At 48.8% G+C, this 17,465-nt stretch overlaps 1 protein-coding gene across 14 annotated transcripts in view; it reads left to right on the plus strand.

Moving 5' to 3' along the window:
• The window catches only part of CLIP4 (CAP-Gly domain containing linker protein family member 4), a 347,916-nt gene that overhangs the window by 79,847 nt on the left and 250,604 nt on the right, over positions 1-17,465 (plus strand). The window contains exon 6 of one of the 14 annotated variants that reach the window (XM_029593004.1): positions 15,224-15,338. The exons of the other annotated variants lie outside the window; for them this stretch is intronic. Within the exon in view, the coding sequence (XP_029448864.1) occupies positions 15,335-15,338 (4 nt within the window). The 5' untranslated portion in view covers positions 15,224-15,334. The remainder of the gene's footprint in view (positions 1-15,223; positions 15,339-17,465) is intronic. 14 annotated transcript variants of the gene reach the window in all.

Below are 17,465 nucleotides of genomic sequence, written 5' to 3' on the forward strand. Positions count from 1 at the left end.
CATGAGAGGTCTAGAACGGATAAAAGTGAATCTGTTATTTACTCTTTCGGATAATAGAAGGATTAGGGGGCACTCCATGAAGTTAACATGTAGCACATTTAAAACTACTTGGAGAAAGTTCTTTTTCACTCAGCGCACAATTAAACTCTAGAATTTGTTGCTAGTGCAGTTAGAGTAGCGGGGTTTAAAAAAGGTTTGGATACGTTCTTGGAGGAGAAGTCCATTACCTGCTATTAATTAAGTTGACTTAGAAAATAGCCACTGCTATTACTAGCAACAGTAGCATGAGTTAGACTTAGTTTTTGGTTCTTATGGCCTGGATTGGCCACTGTTGGAAACAGAATGCTGGGCTTGATTGACCCTTGGTCTGACCCAGTATGGCATGTTCTTATTCCATGCTCATACAACCATAATGATGTATCTGTACTCTGCCAGTTCCAGAGAAAAGGAATCTGAACGTCTCTTGTGTTGCAGCTTGCAGCAGAATAGCTGAGCTGTGGGCAGCCTGAAAATTCAAATTCAAATTAAATGTAGGAAAATGGATCCTTTTGTTCTTTTAGGACAAACAGAATGGTAGTCCTCACATGTGGGTGACATCAACCGATGGAGCCCGGCATGGAACACTTTTGTCATAGTTTCTAGAACTTTGACTGGCACACTTTGCATGCCACTAACCCCATGACCACACTGGGTCCCCCTTCAGTCTCTTTTTTTTTTTTTTCACGTAGCGATTGCCTCCCGGTTACTAGAGCTCTGTGAGAATTTTTTCCACATACGGAATACTTCGAAGTTTTCTTCCAATTTTTCCCCTTTTCGGGGTCCCCCATTGCGCACCGACTTCTTCGACGTCCGGTAAGTCCGTTTGTGTTTTTGCGGTTGGTTCCCAGCTGTTACCTCCCGGTGACCGATGGTCACTGACTGCACACCGCCTCCTCTTTGTTATGGCGACCGGTTTTCGGAAGTGCCCGGAGTGTCTGTGGTCTATGTCCAATACGGACCTACACAACGTCTACGTCCTGTGTCTCAGGCCTTCCCTTGACGTCCGTCGATGTCCAAGCTGTGCTCAGATGACCCCCAAAGGCCAGCGTGCCCGCCTGGAGAAGATGGAGTACTTGTTTGGTTCCAAGCAATCTGCTCCATTGACTCCGGTGCCGGGTGCATCGAGTCGTGGGAATCGCTCTTAACTCGGGACCTTTCCCTTCGAAACATCGCCAAGAAGCCCGAGGAGTGGGAGACCACCCCTCACTGGCATCGACTCATTCAAAGACTTTTGCATCAGCGCCGGAGAAGGACCGAGCCGAGCACCATGGGAAGCATCGACACCAGCTCAGACGGTCGTCACTGTCCAGTGCCGGCACCGACACTGTAGCAGCAACGGCCTCAGTCAAGCCCCCTCTCAAGAGGCCCCGGGAAGAGGAGGCCCCATCCTCCTCTGGACCCGGCAGCCCACGGCATTCCCCACAAATATCGGTGCTGGGCACCGAGCCTCTGCAGACCCCCGAGGACGCTCTGGTGACGCCTAGCCTGCCTCCTGCTCCAGTTGAGGAGCTGGACTGCGTGGACCAGCAGGCAGTGCTCAATGCCCTTTGGGGCCTTCAACTGCCACCAACGCTGGCCCCCATACCGGCATCAGAACCTGCGCCCTCTATGTTGGCACCTCCCTTGGAAAGGCTGGACGTGTTGCTCGGTGCTTTGCCAACGCAGCCCGTACCTGTGGACCCCTCAGTGCCCAGCCAACCACCGGCACCTCCAGTCTCAATCCTGATTCCGGGCTCCTCGGAGGAGGAAGATGCGGCTCCTCGCCCATCTCTGCAGTCGGAACCACCGATGCCGGAGCCTGTCCCCGGGCCATTGGGCCTTCCGGTGCCCCGGCGTCCCTCGCAGGTCCCGGTGCTATCGATGCTGGCACCACCGCTGGAGGTGCCATATCACTGTCCATCGGTACCTGTGTCCCATACCTTTGGTCTTGGCATCTCTCTTCGTCCCAGGCGCTTCGCCGGTGATGAAGAGGCCCCCTATGACCATGGGGGGACGCCTCCTCTGAACACTCCTCGGAGGCCTCCGAGGAACTTCTTTCAGTGCCTCCTCCCCCCCCTCCCCCCCGGAAGAGAGACGGCGCTCACCTCCGGAGGATCTCTCCTTTGCTAGTTTCATCAGGGAGATGGCAGAAACCATTCCCTTCCAACTGTCAACAGAGAAAGACGCCTGCCACAAAATGTTGGAGGTCCTACAGTTTGTGGATGCTCCTAAGGAGGTAATGCCGGTTCCGGTACACAAGGTTCTTCTGGACCTCCTTCATCATCTGTGGGAACATCCAGGTATGGTGCCTCCAGTCAATAAGAAGACTGATGCCACCTATCTAGTGCAACAGGTCCTGGGTTTTCAGAAGAGCCAGTTGCCACACCAATCTGTGGTAGTGGAATCAGCCCAGAAAAAGGGCAAGAGAACTTGCCCTCTCTCCTCCGCCCCTCCAGGAAAAGACCAAAGAGCCTTAGACGCCCTAGGTCGAAGGGTTTTCCAGAGTTCTATGATTGCTCGCATAGCTGCATACCAGCTATACATGAACCAGTATAACAGGAACCTCTGGAAACAAGTTCAGGAGTTTTCGGAGACCCTGCCACAGCAGTTTCAGGAGGGCCTGAGATCCATCCTCCAGAAAGAATTGGAGGCTGGAAAACATTGAAGTGAGGGCGGCCTATGATGTTTTTGAAACAGCGTAAAGGGTCTCAGTGGCGGGCATTATTGCCAGTCGCTTGGTCTGGCTAAAGGCCTCAGACCTTCGTCCAGAGGTCCAGGAAAAATTGTCTGACTTCCATTGTACAGGAGAAAACCTGTTTGGGGACAAAATCCGTGTCACAGTGGTCCAACTCAAGGACCACCATGAGACTCTGCGTCAGTTATCCACTACCACCTCTGATGCCTCCTCAGCGGCCCATAGAGGTCCACATAGGGATACCAGGAAGCAATTTTACAAGCAACAGAGATACTACCCTCCGGCCTCTCATGCTCGTGTAGCTTGGTCCACCCAAAGAGGACTCCCTCGCCAGCAAAGAGCAGAGCTCAATCAGCTCCCCAGCCTGGTCCTGCAGCTGGGTTTTGACTGGCATCGAGAGAGCAGAAACCAGTCCCCTCTTCCCACACTGTCCGTCCCACCTGTGGGAGGTCGTCTATGCCACTTCATTAACCATTGGTTCCCAATAACCACCGACCGATGGGTATTATCCATCGTAGCTTACGGTTACCACCTGAATCTCCTCACTGTTCCTCCAGAGTCCCCACCCTCCCTGGCATGGAGCTTTGTGGAACACGCAGCAATCCTCGAGTTAGAACTCTCGGCCCTGCTACAGTCCAGAGCTGTGGAACCAGTTCCTCGGGCTCAGCAGGGGCGAGGGTTTTTCTCCCAGTATTTTCTCATCCCAAAAAGGAGAGGTGACCTCCATGCCATCCTCAATCTTCGAGCCTTAAACAGGTTCCTTCACAGGGAACGGTTCAGAATGGTGTCCTTGGGCACCCTACTTCCGCTTCTGCATCAAGGGGAATGGCTCTGCTCTCTGGATCTACAGGACGTTTACGAGCACATTGCGATTTTTCCACCTCATTGCAAATATCTGCGCTTTGTAGTTGGCCACCGACACGTCCAGTACAGGGTCCTCCCCTTTAGGGCTATCCTCCACACCTCGGGTCTTCACGAAGTGCCTGGCAGTGGTGGGAGCAGATTTGCGCCGGAACGGGGTACATGTATTCCCATATCTGGATGATTGGCTCATCAAGAGTTCGTCAAAAGAGGGGTCCTTCAGTCCCTCAACGTGACACTTTCCCTCCTCCAGTCACTGGGGTTTCTTGTCAACTACCCAAAATCCCAGCTGACTCCGTCCCAGCGACTGACTTTCATAGGAGCAGACCTGGACACCACATTGGCCAAAGGTATTCCTCTCCAACGAACGCATAGCCACCCTGGCTGGGCTGGCCAGATCCATCCGCCGCCGGCAGACAGCCTCTGCCCACCTGCTCCTGAAGTTGCTGGGTCACATGGCATCGTTGGTGCACATCACCCCAATGGCCTGCCTAGCCATGAGGGTCACACATGGACCCTGCGGTCTCAGTGGCACCAAGCCACTCAGAAACTGTCAGCACTTGTCCAGATAACCAACCCACTCCAGCTCTCCCTCGCCTGGTGTGCGCAGGAATCCAACTTGAGCAAGGCACTTCCCTTTCAACCCCCAGCTGCTCAGGTGATCTTGACCACGAACGCCTCCAACTTAGGCTGGGGAGCCCATGTCAACGGCCTGCAGACACAAGGGGTATGGTCAAGAGCTGAGGTGGCCTGCCAGATAAATTTCCTGGAACGCTGGGCGATGCCTTCTTTGCATTCAAGGACTGCCTGTCCAAGAAGGTTGTCTTGATCCAGACAGACAACAGGGAGACACAGGCTCCTATCTACTCTGCCAAGAGGCGGCACAGATTTGGACCTGGGCCCTGTCGCATTCCATGCTCCTGCGAGCCATCTACCTGGCAGGAACTGAGGATGTAGTGGCGGACTGCCTCAGCCAGACATTCCAGCCTCACGCTTGGTCCCTGAACCCCTGTGTAGTGGCCAGGATCTTTCGCCGGTGGGGTCAGCCGGACGTAGATCTCTTTGTGTCCTCGCAGAACCACAAGGTAGACCGATTCTGCTCCCTACACAGGGACTGAGGGAGACTGGCCATAGATGCCTTCACCCACTCCTGGAGTGCGGGCCTCCTACATGCGTACCCTCCAATTCCGCTAATAGGGAAGATTCTTGTGAAGCTACAGCAGGACCGAGGCTCCATGATCTTCATAGCCCCGCATTGGCCGCGTCAGGTCTGGTTCCCCATTCTCCGCAACCTCTCTGTCCAGGAGCCCCTTCACCTGGGCACCTCACCCGACCTCATCACGCAGGATCAGGGCAGGCTGTGCCACCCTCCGGTTGCTGTCCCTAACAGCCCGGATGTTGAAAGGCTAATATTACAGCGCCTCGATCTTTCTGATAATGTCTCGCGGGTCCTAGTAGCTTCACGAAAGACTTCCACACGGAAATCGTATCAGGCGAAGTGGAAAAGGTTCTCCTCTTGGTGCACGCAGGAAGGCCTTGACCCCTTCCCTTGCCCCACGCCGAAGCTTTTGGACTACCTCTGGTGCCTTTCGGAGTCTGGTCTATAAACAACCTCAATCCGGGTTCATCTGAGTGCCATTAGCGCCTACCAGCAAGGGGTGGGAGAAACTCCAGTCTCGGTGCAGCCCTTAGTAGGGTGCTTCATGAGAGGCTTACTTCAGCTGAAGCCTCCATTACGTGGGCTGGGACCTCAATGTAGTGCTGGCGTGGCTCATGCGGCCTCCATTTGAGCCCCTGCGCTCCTGCGAGTTCAAGAACCTCACTTGGAAGGTTCTCTTCCTCATGGCGGTTACTTCTTCTCGCAGAGTAAGTGAGCTGCATGTCCTAGTGACCTATCCGCCTTACACGAGGTTCTTTCACGACAGGGTGGTACTGCGCACTCACCCTAAGTTCCTGCCTAAGATAGTGACTGACTTCCACCTAAATCAGTCCATTGTGTTGCCCACCTTTTTCCCGAGGCCACACTCACACCCAGGTGAGAGGGTTCTTGCATACCTTGGACTGCTAACGTGCTCTCGCCTTTTATCTAGACCGCACCACAGGCAGTCCACCCAACTCTTTGTCTCCTTCGACAAGAATAGACTGGGTGTTGGCGTTGGGCAAGCACACCCTCTCCAATTGGTTGGCGGACTCTATTGCTTTCTGCTACCAGCAAGCAGGCCTTCCGCTTGAGGGCCGAGTGAAAGCGCACTCAGTGAGGTCCATGGCAGTGTCAGTGGCGCACTTCCGGGCAGTCCTGTCTCTGAAATCTGCAAGGTCACGACGTGGAGTTCCTTTCACACTTTTGCAGCCCATTACTGTCTGGATAAGGACGGTTGACAGGATAGCATCTTTGGCTATTCTGTCCTCTGAAATCTGTTTCCAGTGTAACAAACCAACTCTTCCTACCTAGGGCCCAGTATGATATTCAGGCTGCCCTGTTGTTGCCAGCAGCACACCTGTTGTTGTGCCTGTTGCATGTTATTGGGTGCTTGTTGGCCCGGAGTGTTCCGGGGACAGCCTGCAGCTTGTTGTTCACCCATCTGTGAGGACTACCATCCTGCTTGTCCTGGGAGAAAGCAGAGTTGCTTACCTGTAACATGTGTTCTCCCAGGACAGCAGGATGTTAGTCCTCATGAAACCCGCCTGCTACCCCGTGGAGTTGGGTTCGGTTACGTTTTCTTATTTTATTTTTTGCTCGTGCTTTTTGCTATAAAACGAGACTGAAGGGGGTCCCATGTGGCCACAGGGTTAGTGGCATGCTAGGCATGCTCAGTGTGCCAGTCAAGTTCTAGAAACTTTGTCAAAAGTGTTCCGTGACAGGGCTCCATCTGATGCTGTCACTCATCTGTGAGGACTAACATCCTGCTGTCCTGGGAGAAGACCTGTTACAGGTAAGCAACTCTGCTGATCGTGCGGAGGTCCACATGAGTCAGCTATAGTTTCAGTAAGCATAGCCTGGTTTGATTAATTTATTTATGTGCTTTTCTATTGTAAGGTTCTCGTCAATCTGTATTCCTATGTCCCGCACTTGGTCTGAGGGTGTAATATTGAAGTTAGCCAGTTCAAGTGTCTGTGTTGATGTTATAGGTGGATTTCTTCTTAACAGAATGATTTCAGTTTTTTTTGTGTGTAGAGTTAGTTTGAGCTTGGATAGTTCAAGTTGTGTGGCCTTCATGTGTGCTGCAAGAGTCAGTATAGTATTTTCAACAGAAATGGTGCACAGTATGTAGAACTGAATGTCATTGGTGTATAGGTAGAGGCAATTCCTAGATCAGATAGTAATTTGCAAAGGGGAAGCATGTAGATGTTGAATAGAGTAGCAGATAGTGCTGAACCCTGGGGGACACCTACATCGATTGGGAAGATGTCAGACGTATCTTTGCCCAGTTTGACTTAGAATGTCCTTTTTGATAGGAAGGAGGGAACCACTTGATTATATCGCCGTCCTTTCCAGTTTTCTCATCTGATGGCATAACATGACTTTTCAGTTATACCAAAAAGAAAAAGAAACAACCCAAGGACAAAAGCATGTGATCAGTGAGTTTAAATCGGATGTCTATCACTGAAACCCATTCTATTTGCTATTGCTACCTGGATCTGGACCATAATAAACAGCAACTGCCTTGAATGTAGTTTATTGTCCCTGAGAGCACAACAGTACTGTGTCTGAATGATAGAGGTCCTGTGGAAGGCACCAGCAGGTAAGACCACAACGCAAAGGCAGGCAGTGGAATGCGGCTTCTTCTGATTCTCGTTGCCACAATGACTTCCCTATCCTGCATGTCGGGGAAGGTTATGCCCTCCCAGTGGTCAGGAGTTGAACGAGGTGCAGAAGTCTGTGGTGTTGGATGAGGCACTGAAAAGAGCACCTAAATGGTATGGGGGTATGGGCACTGAAAAGAGCACCTAAATGGTATGGGGGTATGGGCACTGAAAAGAGCACCTAAATGGTATGGGGGTATGGGCACTGAAAAGAGCACCTAAATGGTATGGGGGTATGGGCACTGAAAAGAGCACCGAAATGGTATGGGGGTATGGGCACTGAAAAGAGCACCTAAATGGTATGGGGGTATGGGCACTGAAAAGAGCACCTAAATGGTATGGGGGTATGGGCACTGAAAAGAGCACCGAAATGGTATGGGGGTATGGGCACTGAAAAGAGCACCTAAATGGTATGGGGGTATGGGCACTGAAAAGAGCACCGAAATGGTATGGGGGTATGGGCACTGAAAAGAGCACCTAAATGGTATGGGGGTATGGGCACTGAAAAGAGCACCTAAATGGTATGGGGGTATGGGCACTGAAAAGAGCACCGAAATGGTATGGGGGTATGGGCACTGAAAAGAGCACCTAAATGGTATGGGGGTATGGGCACTGAAAAGAGCACCTAAATGGTATGGGGGTATGGGCACTGAAAAGAGCACCTAAATGGTATGGGGGTCTCCCCCTTGGTGCCCAAGAAGCCAGCGCATTTGTTGCAGGGCTCTACTGGAGCAGACCCTTCCTTAACACCAAGACAGGAGATTTTATTTATTTAAAAGTATTTATAAATCGCTCTTTCCAGATTAAAAAAAATTTGCTCAAAGCAATGTACAAAGGCACAAATAGTACAACACACATCATTTATAAAATACAACTAACAACATTAACTGCTTCTGGCTTCCCTTTATAAACCTACCAGAGCACTGTCACTGTTTAACAACTAAATTCCCTTAACACCCAGTACTCATCAACCAGATTTTCAGACCTTTACGGACTTCATCAAATCCTTCTCTCAGCAAAACAGGTATCGTATTTTGTGCTCCATAAGACGCCCCTGACCATAAGACGCACCTAGGATTTAGAGGAGGAAAATAAGAAAAAAAAAATTCTGTCCCCATGACGGGCTCTGTACAGAGCTCCCCCTGGAGCGAATGTGGCATCTCTCCCTCTCGCGCGCCGTCCCCCCCCCCCCCCCTCCTCCTCCCAACTCAGCCCAATCAATATGGTGGCGCAGGTCAAATGCATGAAACATCTAATTTCTCACAGGACAAGCAGGATGGTAGTCCTCACAAATGGTTGACATCACAGGATGGAGCCCTGTAAGGAAAACTTCTGTCAAAGTTTCCACAAAGCTTTGACTGACACTGGCACACTGTGTGCACTGAGCATGCTCAGCCTGCAATTATCCCTGTGAGCCACAGGTGTCTCCCTCAGTCTTCTTTTTTCCACTCTGTGAGGAAATTTTAACTTTTTTCCTCATGGAAACACTTTACTTTTTACTTCAATAGACACTTTTCCCTGCACGGGTCTCCCTCCACGTATGTTTTTACGACGCTCGGTGAGTACTTTGACTAATTTTTTCGGTCGGTTCCTGTCACCTTCTGGCCTGCTAACCAACTGAGACCTTCCCTCTCCCTATTTTTTCAGTTAGCTACACATAGCCTGCGAGTGTCTCTCTGTGACACTCTGCTTGGTTATTAGCGCTAGTGGGACAGGGACTTTACCGCCAGGGCCCCTTTAGTTTCGGGTCCTTTGTTCCCCGGTACCCTTGCGCAGTCGATGCCCCATCGCTACCGTAGGTACCCCTCCTCAGACCGCCATGGATTTTTAGGTACCATCAGTACCCCTCCCCCGCGGTACCCTGATGCCATCCTCCCTGCATCGTTTTTATCAGTGCTGCCAGGTTTTTTACTCCTTTGCGCTGTTTTTTCCTTGGGCTCCTTCGGTGCCGCCTTACCCGGGTGAATGCCCTCGACGTACACCTTGTCTCGTCGCTGCCATCCATACTCTGGTCAATGCCACCGTTGCCCGGGACACTTCCATCGATGCCAGGGTCACTTTCCTCGATGCCATCCCTTAAATTATGGATGCCATCGATGCCCAGAGCCTTTCCATCGATGGGCATCGATGCCCAGAGCCTTTCCATCGATGGGCATCGATGCCCAAGTCGATCCCCAGGTCGATTCCATGGATGCCATCAATGCCAATTCCATGGCTGGCATCGATGCCAAAATGGATCCATCGATGTCAGTGTCTCTTCCATCCATGGGATCCATGCCAACATCGATTTCATCGGTGCCCGGGTTGGTGCCATCGACACCCCTGTCCGTGGCGCCGATTCCATGCACACATTTGCTACCCGAGTCAGTCCAATCGATACCGTCAACGTCTATGGCCATACTGTCGATGCCCGTGGCTATGCCACTGAGGACGTTGGCGCCCGCCCCATACATCGATGCCCTCGACACCCACGTCGTTCCCATCGGTGTCTTCGACGTTCCTATTGATGCGGTCACCGACTCCGTCGATGCCGGTATCTCTTTTCGTTAATGACGATATTTTTCTCGACTATTCGATGCCACATCGTTCCCATAGATACCTATGCCGATGCTGTCAGTGCTCCTTCACTGGCATCATTACTCTGGCCGAGTCATCGACGTTTTTTTATATCCAATTTTGACGATGCCCTCGAGGCCGCTTCGGCTGCCATCGATAACGACATAGCACTGCCACGTAATGCCCTCGCCTGCATACAATGCTCCACGCTTTGGGTTCTTTTTCAAGCCCCTTATTAGCAGAGCAGGCGTACTGACAATCTGTCATCGATCGCCATCCAGGACAGCGAGGGCTTCCATCTCGGCGCTGGGGAAAGACTATGCCGAGTACTGTGGCACCCATCGTTGCCGACACAGTGATTGTCCGCCGCTGACGCCATCTAGCACATCAGTGCTATCCTTCTTGATGCTAGACAATGCTCGGGCAGAGCAACATCACCACTGCCATCAGCACTGATCCGTACAGTTTTGGCAGCCCTGGGTGATCCAGAAACACCGGATCGAGTCCGACGGATTCTGCATTGGCATCACAACACATCGAGCCGCTGTGACGAGGGAGGGGATCATGAGCTCGTTAATCGGCTCCCCTGTTCCCGGCGTGCCCCACCATCAAGTGGTGTGGGATTCTGGCCCTCTGTTTTCAATAGCAGTCGAAATGCCAATCACGCCCGGCCTGCTCCTCTTTACCTGTGCCACCATACCAGGTTTCAGAGTGAGGTGGCCGTTTACATCCACGGCCTACCCCTCGAGGACTCCGGATATCGGAGCCAGCAATCTTCACCGGCTTGTCCTGCGGCGATCCACGTCGGATGGTAAGTACCCGCTTCTGCGGCATTCCCTTTGAGATGTGTTCTCTAATTCGGACCACATGGTTAGAAAAGTTCTAGATCATGTGCCTTTCAAGAACTGTATTAGTGTCACATATCGCTATGCTAGTTATGTTAGCCACAATACCAAGAGAACCCCTCTTTCATTTCTTTGGGATTGCGTCAGGGCTTCCTTCCCTTTCCAGCAATGAGGCTCTGTACTGATTAATGCTCTGTCCTCTGGTTCCTGCTTCAAAACCAAGGTTCAGGTGCATTCGCTGATCTGCTAAACACAAGCTTCAGCAAATATTGCCTCAAGTACAAGTCCACCTTGAAGCCTGACATCAGGTCTTAGTGTCGCCTTGTACAGCACACAGAAATGCGGGTACGACTTTACCGCTCACACTCCTGTGGGAGCTTACATGATATCCAGATTACTTCAGCCTCTCCACTGGGACACGCCCCAGTGTCCCATCTGGCCGGATATCAGAGCGGCCACCCCACCTTGTACCAAAGCCCCGGTACACTCCCCCAAGCGCTACGAAGCGCATGGGGGGGAGGGAGGGGGGTCGGGGAGTTTTAATCTCACTATTCTTTCTTTCAACAGAAAGTAGTTACTCTCCGCACATTCTGGACCTCAGAAGTACCAACTTCCTTCAGAAGTCACAGGTAAAATGGTAACTCTCGTTTCCATGCTTCCAGATTGCAGTAAGTACATTACTCTAATCTTTCTAAGTGCTTTATGGTGAGTCAACAACTCTGCCGCTGGCATCAGCTTCGGCAGCCGAAGTTTTTCATTGAATCACTATTGGTGAATGCTGTTTCTCTGCGGACTGCAACATCATTCACTCTTTTCCTTGCATGGACAACTGCACAACCACAGTCAGTCCATGCAAGGAGCTCTAACTTCTTCATGACTCACTATACATTTCCTAACTGTGATTACTGTCACTGCCATAAATCCCTTATACAACACTTCTGGACACCACAGTCATAAAGACCTTCCTGTCCAGCATACACGCAGACATTCTAATAAATTTTTACATGTCCCTGCATGCATCTTCTATTACCTCAGGCCCTCAATTCTTCATTGTCGGGCCATGGGGTTTTTTCACTATGCACTTTTCTCATAGAAAACTGCTATGGGTTACATTCAGTGAAATTCCAATATTAGTGGGTCTAAGTTGTGCAACCGCTTTCGTCCCTCATCCATATTCCAGATCTAGAACCAAAACCTAGTCTGATTCTGCTCATGCTTGCATTACTCAGGGTTGTAAAGTTTGGCCTAAATGCTTCCCAACCCTATATGCGTCTATCCACTCCAGGCACAATTTTCTCATAAACTTCCTGAAGCTTGTAGTCATGAGTTATACCCTTATGCCTTCCAATACTGCCTCTGCAATAAACCTTTGTGCATACAGACAGACAGCATAGGGACAATGTGCTTTCTAACACACAAGCACGCATTACCTTAGCTGCCCTGCTGACAAGCTGCGCAGCTCTATCCTTGGCCCTTGCTCACTTCATGCATCCTCGGGCCACTCATCTAAGAGATTTTCTGAACTTTCTCCATGTAGGTTCTATCCTCTCGAATGGTCTCCGACTACATGTGTAAAGAGAAAAATCTTCTAACGCTGAGGTCAACCGAACTTGCCCTCTGCGTCTGAATCGAACCATACGGTGCACAGATTCTACTCCCTACACATTTCCAATGCGTTCCCATAGACACCTTTCTTCCATCAAGGGCCTCTTAAATATATCTCTTCTGCTGCCTCTCATAGCCAGCACTCTTCTAATGTTGAACCGGGATGGGGTTCACTATTCCGCTAACCCTCGCCCTGACCGAGACCAGTATGCTTCCCATACTTCTCAATCTATCACACCAGTAACCAATCTACCTTCTCACCAGTCAGTCCCAAATCGTAGACTAACTGATGTTCTCAGGTTTCTGGTAGCGTCACAAAACCTTCCACACATAAATCCTGCCATTCAAAATGGCAAGATTTACTACATGACACATACAAAAGGGTATTACCCTTTTTTCTTTTTCCACACCACTCTTTCTCTTGCTCCCTCGGATTCTGCTCCCCAGACATCCTCCACATACGTACACCTCTGTTCCAATTGGTGTATCGTTTGGGAGTGGGGATACCCGATTCACGGTACATCCCTTCTGAGTCAGCTTACCATGGATTTTCCACTGATCAAGCCGCCTCTATTTTCACTAGTCACGGAATGGAACATATATTTCATGCTTATAAGTCTCATACGTTCTCCGTTCGAGCCTTTCCATTCCTCTCATTTCACGGTTTGGCATGGGAAATTCTTCCCTCATAAATGTCATTTCTGCCAGCAGTGTCAATGAGTTACACCTTGTAGTTACATACTCATCTGACCCTGCGTTCCTCCATCACTGAGTGGTTTTCACGTGTTCAACTTTCTATCTTTATTAAGGTAGATGTTGCATCTCACCTTACTCAGGATATACTCTGCCCATTTTTTCCAACACCTCTCTCTCTCACCAGAGCGAGAGGATTCTTTCCATTTCTTGGACAGAAAGGCTACGCTTGCATTCTACCTAGCTTGCCTACATTCCATAGGAATTCCACCTAACTCTTTCCTTCTGTGGCAAGAGCCAAGCTGCGAGTTCCAGTTGGCAAACAGACCTATCCCTTTTAATAAACGGTCTGTAACTCTTTTCCTACCAACCAGCAGGCATCTCACTACAACACTGTGTGTAATCACACTCTATTGCATCGGCCTCAGCCTTAATAGCTTCCCTTCGGCCGCTGCTGCTTGTACACATATTATCAGGCTGCAACCTGGAGCTCTCTCCATACCTTCGCAGCCCATTATTGCTTACATACGACTAGCCGGCATGCTCCATGTTTGGCCAGTCCGTCTACTCCTATTCCTTTTGGGTTAACTACCCAACATCCTTCCACCAACCCTTTAAGGATTTCAGGATGCCCTCCGTCCCAAACTTCACCCACGTAATCGCGCCCTTCACGTGTCTTTGGTGCATTTGGTGCACTCTCTGGCATCCTCAGCTCGGTACTCACCCATTTGTGAGGACTACCATCCTGCTTGTCCTATGAGAAAGCAAATGTTGCTTACCTGTAACAGGTGTTCTCACAGGACAGCAGGATGTTAGTCCTCATGAAACCCATCCGCCACCCCGCGGAGTTGGGTCTCTATATGTTTTCACTTTTATTTTAGTTTCGCTTGCGCTTTTAAGCTATAAGACGAGACTGAGGGAGACACCTGTGGCTCACAGGGATAATTGCAGGCTGAGCATGCTCAGTGCACTCAGTGTGCCAGTGTCAGTCAAAGCTTTGTGGAAACTTTGACAGAAGTTTTCCGTACAGGGCTCCATCCTGTGATGTCACCCAATTGTGAGGACTAACATCCTGCAGTCCTGTGAGAACACCTGTTACAGGTAAGCAACATTTGCTATATCTAAACAAATGAGAAGGAAATGGCCTGTACTAATTTTGATGCCATGTATTGTCTTCTGCCAGTAGAGCTTCAGCTCCCTGCCGGTCTGCTGTTCCCAGGGTGCATCTTACTGCGAAGCTCGGCATGGTGCAGGTCAAACATCAGCTGTTTGAACCGCGTGCGCTACGGAGGCCCCTCCAGTTCAAACAGCTCTCTGCTGGTCAGCTGTTCCCGGGGTGCCGTAGGGTGCATCTTACTGCGAAGGTCGGCGGCACCCCGGGAATAGCAGACCGGCAGGGAGCTGTTTGAACTGGAGGGGCCTCCGTAGCACACGTGGTTCAAACAGCTGATGTTTGACCTGCGCCATACTGATTGGGCTGAGTTGGGAGGAGGAGGAGGGTGAAGGCGCATGAGAGGGAGAGAAGCTACATTTGCTCCATAAGACACACAGACGTTTCCCCCCCACTTTTGGGGGAAAAAAAGTGCGTCTTATGGAGCAAAAAATACGGTAATTCATTCCATAATTTAGGGATTGCTGTAGAGAGAGCCTGGTTTTGCAAACATATATGTTTATATACATTTGCTGATGGCAGTTGGAGTTGAGATCTCAAATTTGTTTTTAATTCACGACCTCGATTTTGCCACTTGATATGACCTTTAAGGCGAGGAAGACAAACTCCTGTCAATACCTTTTAAATGCCAGGATTAGATATTTAAATTTACACTGCTGAGCGATGAGAATACAGTACAGTTTCAAAAGCAATGAGGCAGCTGGTATATGCTGTGCACATCCAAAATTATATGTGCTCTTGCATTTTGTATACCCTGCAACCTCCTGATCGCTTTACCTAGTAATCCAAGGTAAAGTGCATTGCAGTAATCAAACTACGACAGTACCAGCTGTTGTCTATGGAAAGTATTATTTTTCTCATATAATATCATTTATACTGGGTGAGTCTCTGAATTAATCACAGCATATGTCACCTTTTTTTAATGCTCCAAAGTCCAAAAATGGTCTTATTTGTCTAACCTATTTCAATCTCTAGAATGCAGTCCTTGCCACTGATGAGATCTGTTCTTCACTGTCAGAAAAGGGTCCAGTTTTACTCCTAACGATTTCATCTCTTCTGCAGGAGTCAACACATTACTCTCCAAAGATGGGTAGGTAGCTTTGTCCCCCACTCCCAACCTCAATAGTTCCTGTCTTACTAGTATTTAGAACCAGGCCATTCTTTCTCAACCATACTGCAATTGCACTTAAACATTCATTTAGTTGCAAAACAACCTTCTCCTCTGTTTGACCAGGTAGAACCACTAATTGAATATCATCTGCATAAATGGGATAAACCCAAAAGGTTGAATTAAATTGCTCATAAGACCATAAGAACATGCCATACTGGGTCAGACCAAGGGTCCATCAAGCCCAGCATCCTGTTTCCAACAGTGGCCAATCCAGGCCATAAGAACCTGGCAAGTACCCAAAAACTAAGTCTATTCCATGTTACCGTTGCTAGTAATAGTGGTGGTTATTATTTAAGTCAAATTAATATAATTAATAGCAGGTAATGGACTTCTCCTCCAAGAACTTATCCAATCCTTTTTTAAACACAGCTATACTAACTGCACTAACCACATCTTCTGGCAACAAATTCCAGAGTTTAATTGTGCGTTGAGTGAAAAAGAACTTTCTCCGATTAGTTTTAAATGTGCCACATGTTAACTTCATGGAGTGCCCCCTAGTCTTTCTATTATCTGAAAGAGTAAAAAACCGATTCACATCTACCCATTCTAGACCTCTCATGATTTTAAACACCTCTATCATATCCCCCCTCAGCCGTCTCTTCTCCAAGCTGAAAAGTCCTAACCTCTTTAGTCTTTCCTTATAGGGGAGCTGTCCCATTCCCCTTATCATTTTGGTTGCACTTCTCTGTACCTTCTACATCACAATTATATTGTTTTTGTGATGTGGCGACCAGAATTGTACACAGTATTCAAGGTGCGGTCTCACCATGGCGCGATACAGAGGCATTAAGACATTTTCCGTTTTATTCACCATTCCCTTTCTAATAATTCCCAACATTCTGTTTGCTTTTTTGACTGCCGCAGAACACTGAACCGACGATTTCAATGTGTTATCCACTATGGCACCTAGATCTCTTTCTTGGGTAGTAGCACCTAATATGGAACCTAACATTATGTAACTATAGCATGGGTTATTTTTCCCAATATGCATCACCTTGCACTTGTCCACATTAAATTTCGTCTGCCATTTTGATGCCCAATTTTCCAGCCTCACAAGATCTTCCTGCAATTTATCACAATCTGCTTGTGATTTAACTACTCTGAACAATTTTGTATCATCTGCAAATTTGATTACCTCACTTGTTGTATTTCTTTCCAGATCATTTATAAATATATTGAAAAGTAAGGGTCCCAAAACAGATCCCTGAGGCACTCCACTGCCCACTCCCTTCCTCTGTTTCCTGTCTTTTAGCCAGTTTGTAATCCACGAAAGGACATCGCCACCTATCCCATGACTTTTTATTTTTCCTAGAAGCCTCTCATGAGGAACTTTGTCAAATGCCTTCTGAAAATCCAAGTACACTACATCTACCGGTTCACCTTTATCCACATGTTTATTAACTCCTTCAAAAAATGAAGCAGATTTGTGAGGCAAGACTTGCCTTGGGTAAAGCCATGCTGACTTTGTTCCATTAAACCATGTCTTTCTATATGTTCTGTGATTTTGATGTTTAGAACACTTTCCACTATTTTTCCTGGCACTGAAGTCAGGCTAACCGGTCTGTAGTTTCCCGAATCGCCCCTGGAGCCCTTTTTAAATATGGGGGTTATATTAACTATCCTCCAGTCTTCAGGTACAATGGATGATTTTAATGATAAGTTACAAATTTTTACTAATAGGTCTGAAATTTCATTTTTTAGTTCCTTCAGAACTCTGGGTTGTATACCATCCGGTCCAGGTGATTTACTACTCTTAAGTTTGTCAATCAGGTCTACCACATCTTCTAGGTTCACCGTGATTTGGTTCAGTCCATCTGAATCATTACCCATTAAGCAATTGGTTCAGGAACCGACGAGAGAGGGAGCAATTTTAGATCTAATTCTCAGTGGAGAATAGGATTTGGTGAGAGAGGTAACGGTGGTGGGGCCGCTTGGCAATAGTGATCATAATATAATCAAATTTGATTTAATGACTGGAAGGGGGACAGTAAGCAAATCCACAGCTCTCGTGCTAAACTTTCAAAAAGGAAACTTTGATAAAATGAG

This window comes from Rhinatrema bivittatum, chromosome 3 (assembly GCF_901001135.1).
Source record: "Rhinatrema bivittatum chromosome 3, aRhiBiv1.1, whole genome shotgun sequence".
Classification (NCBI taxonomy): Eukaryota; Metazoa; Chordata; class Amphibia; order Gymnophiona; family Rhinatrematidae; genus Rhinatrema; species Rhinatrema bivittatum.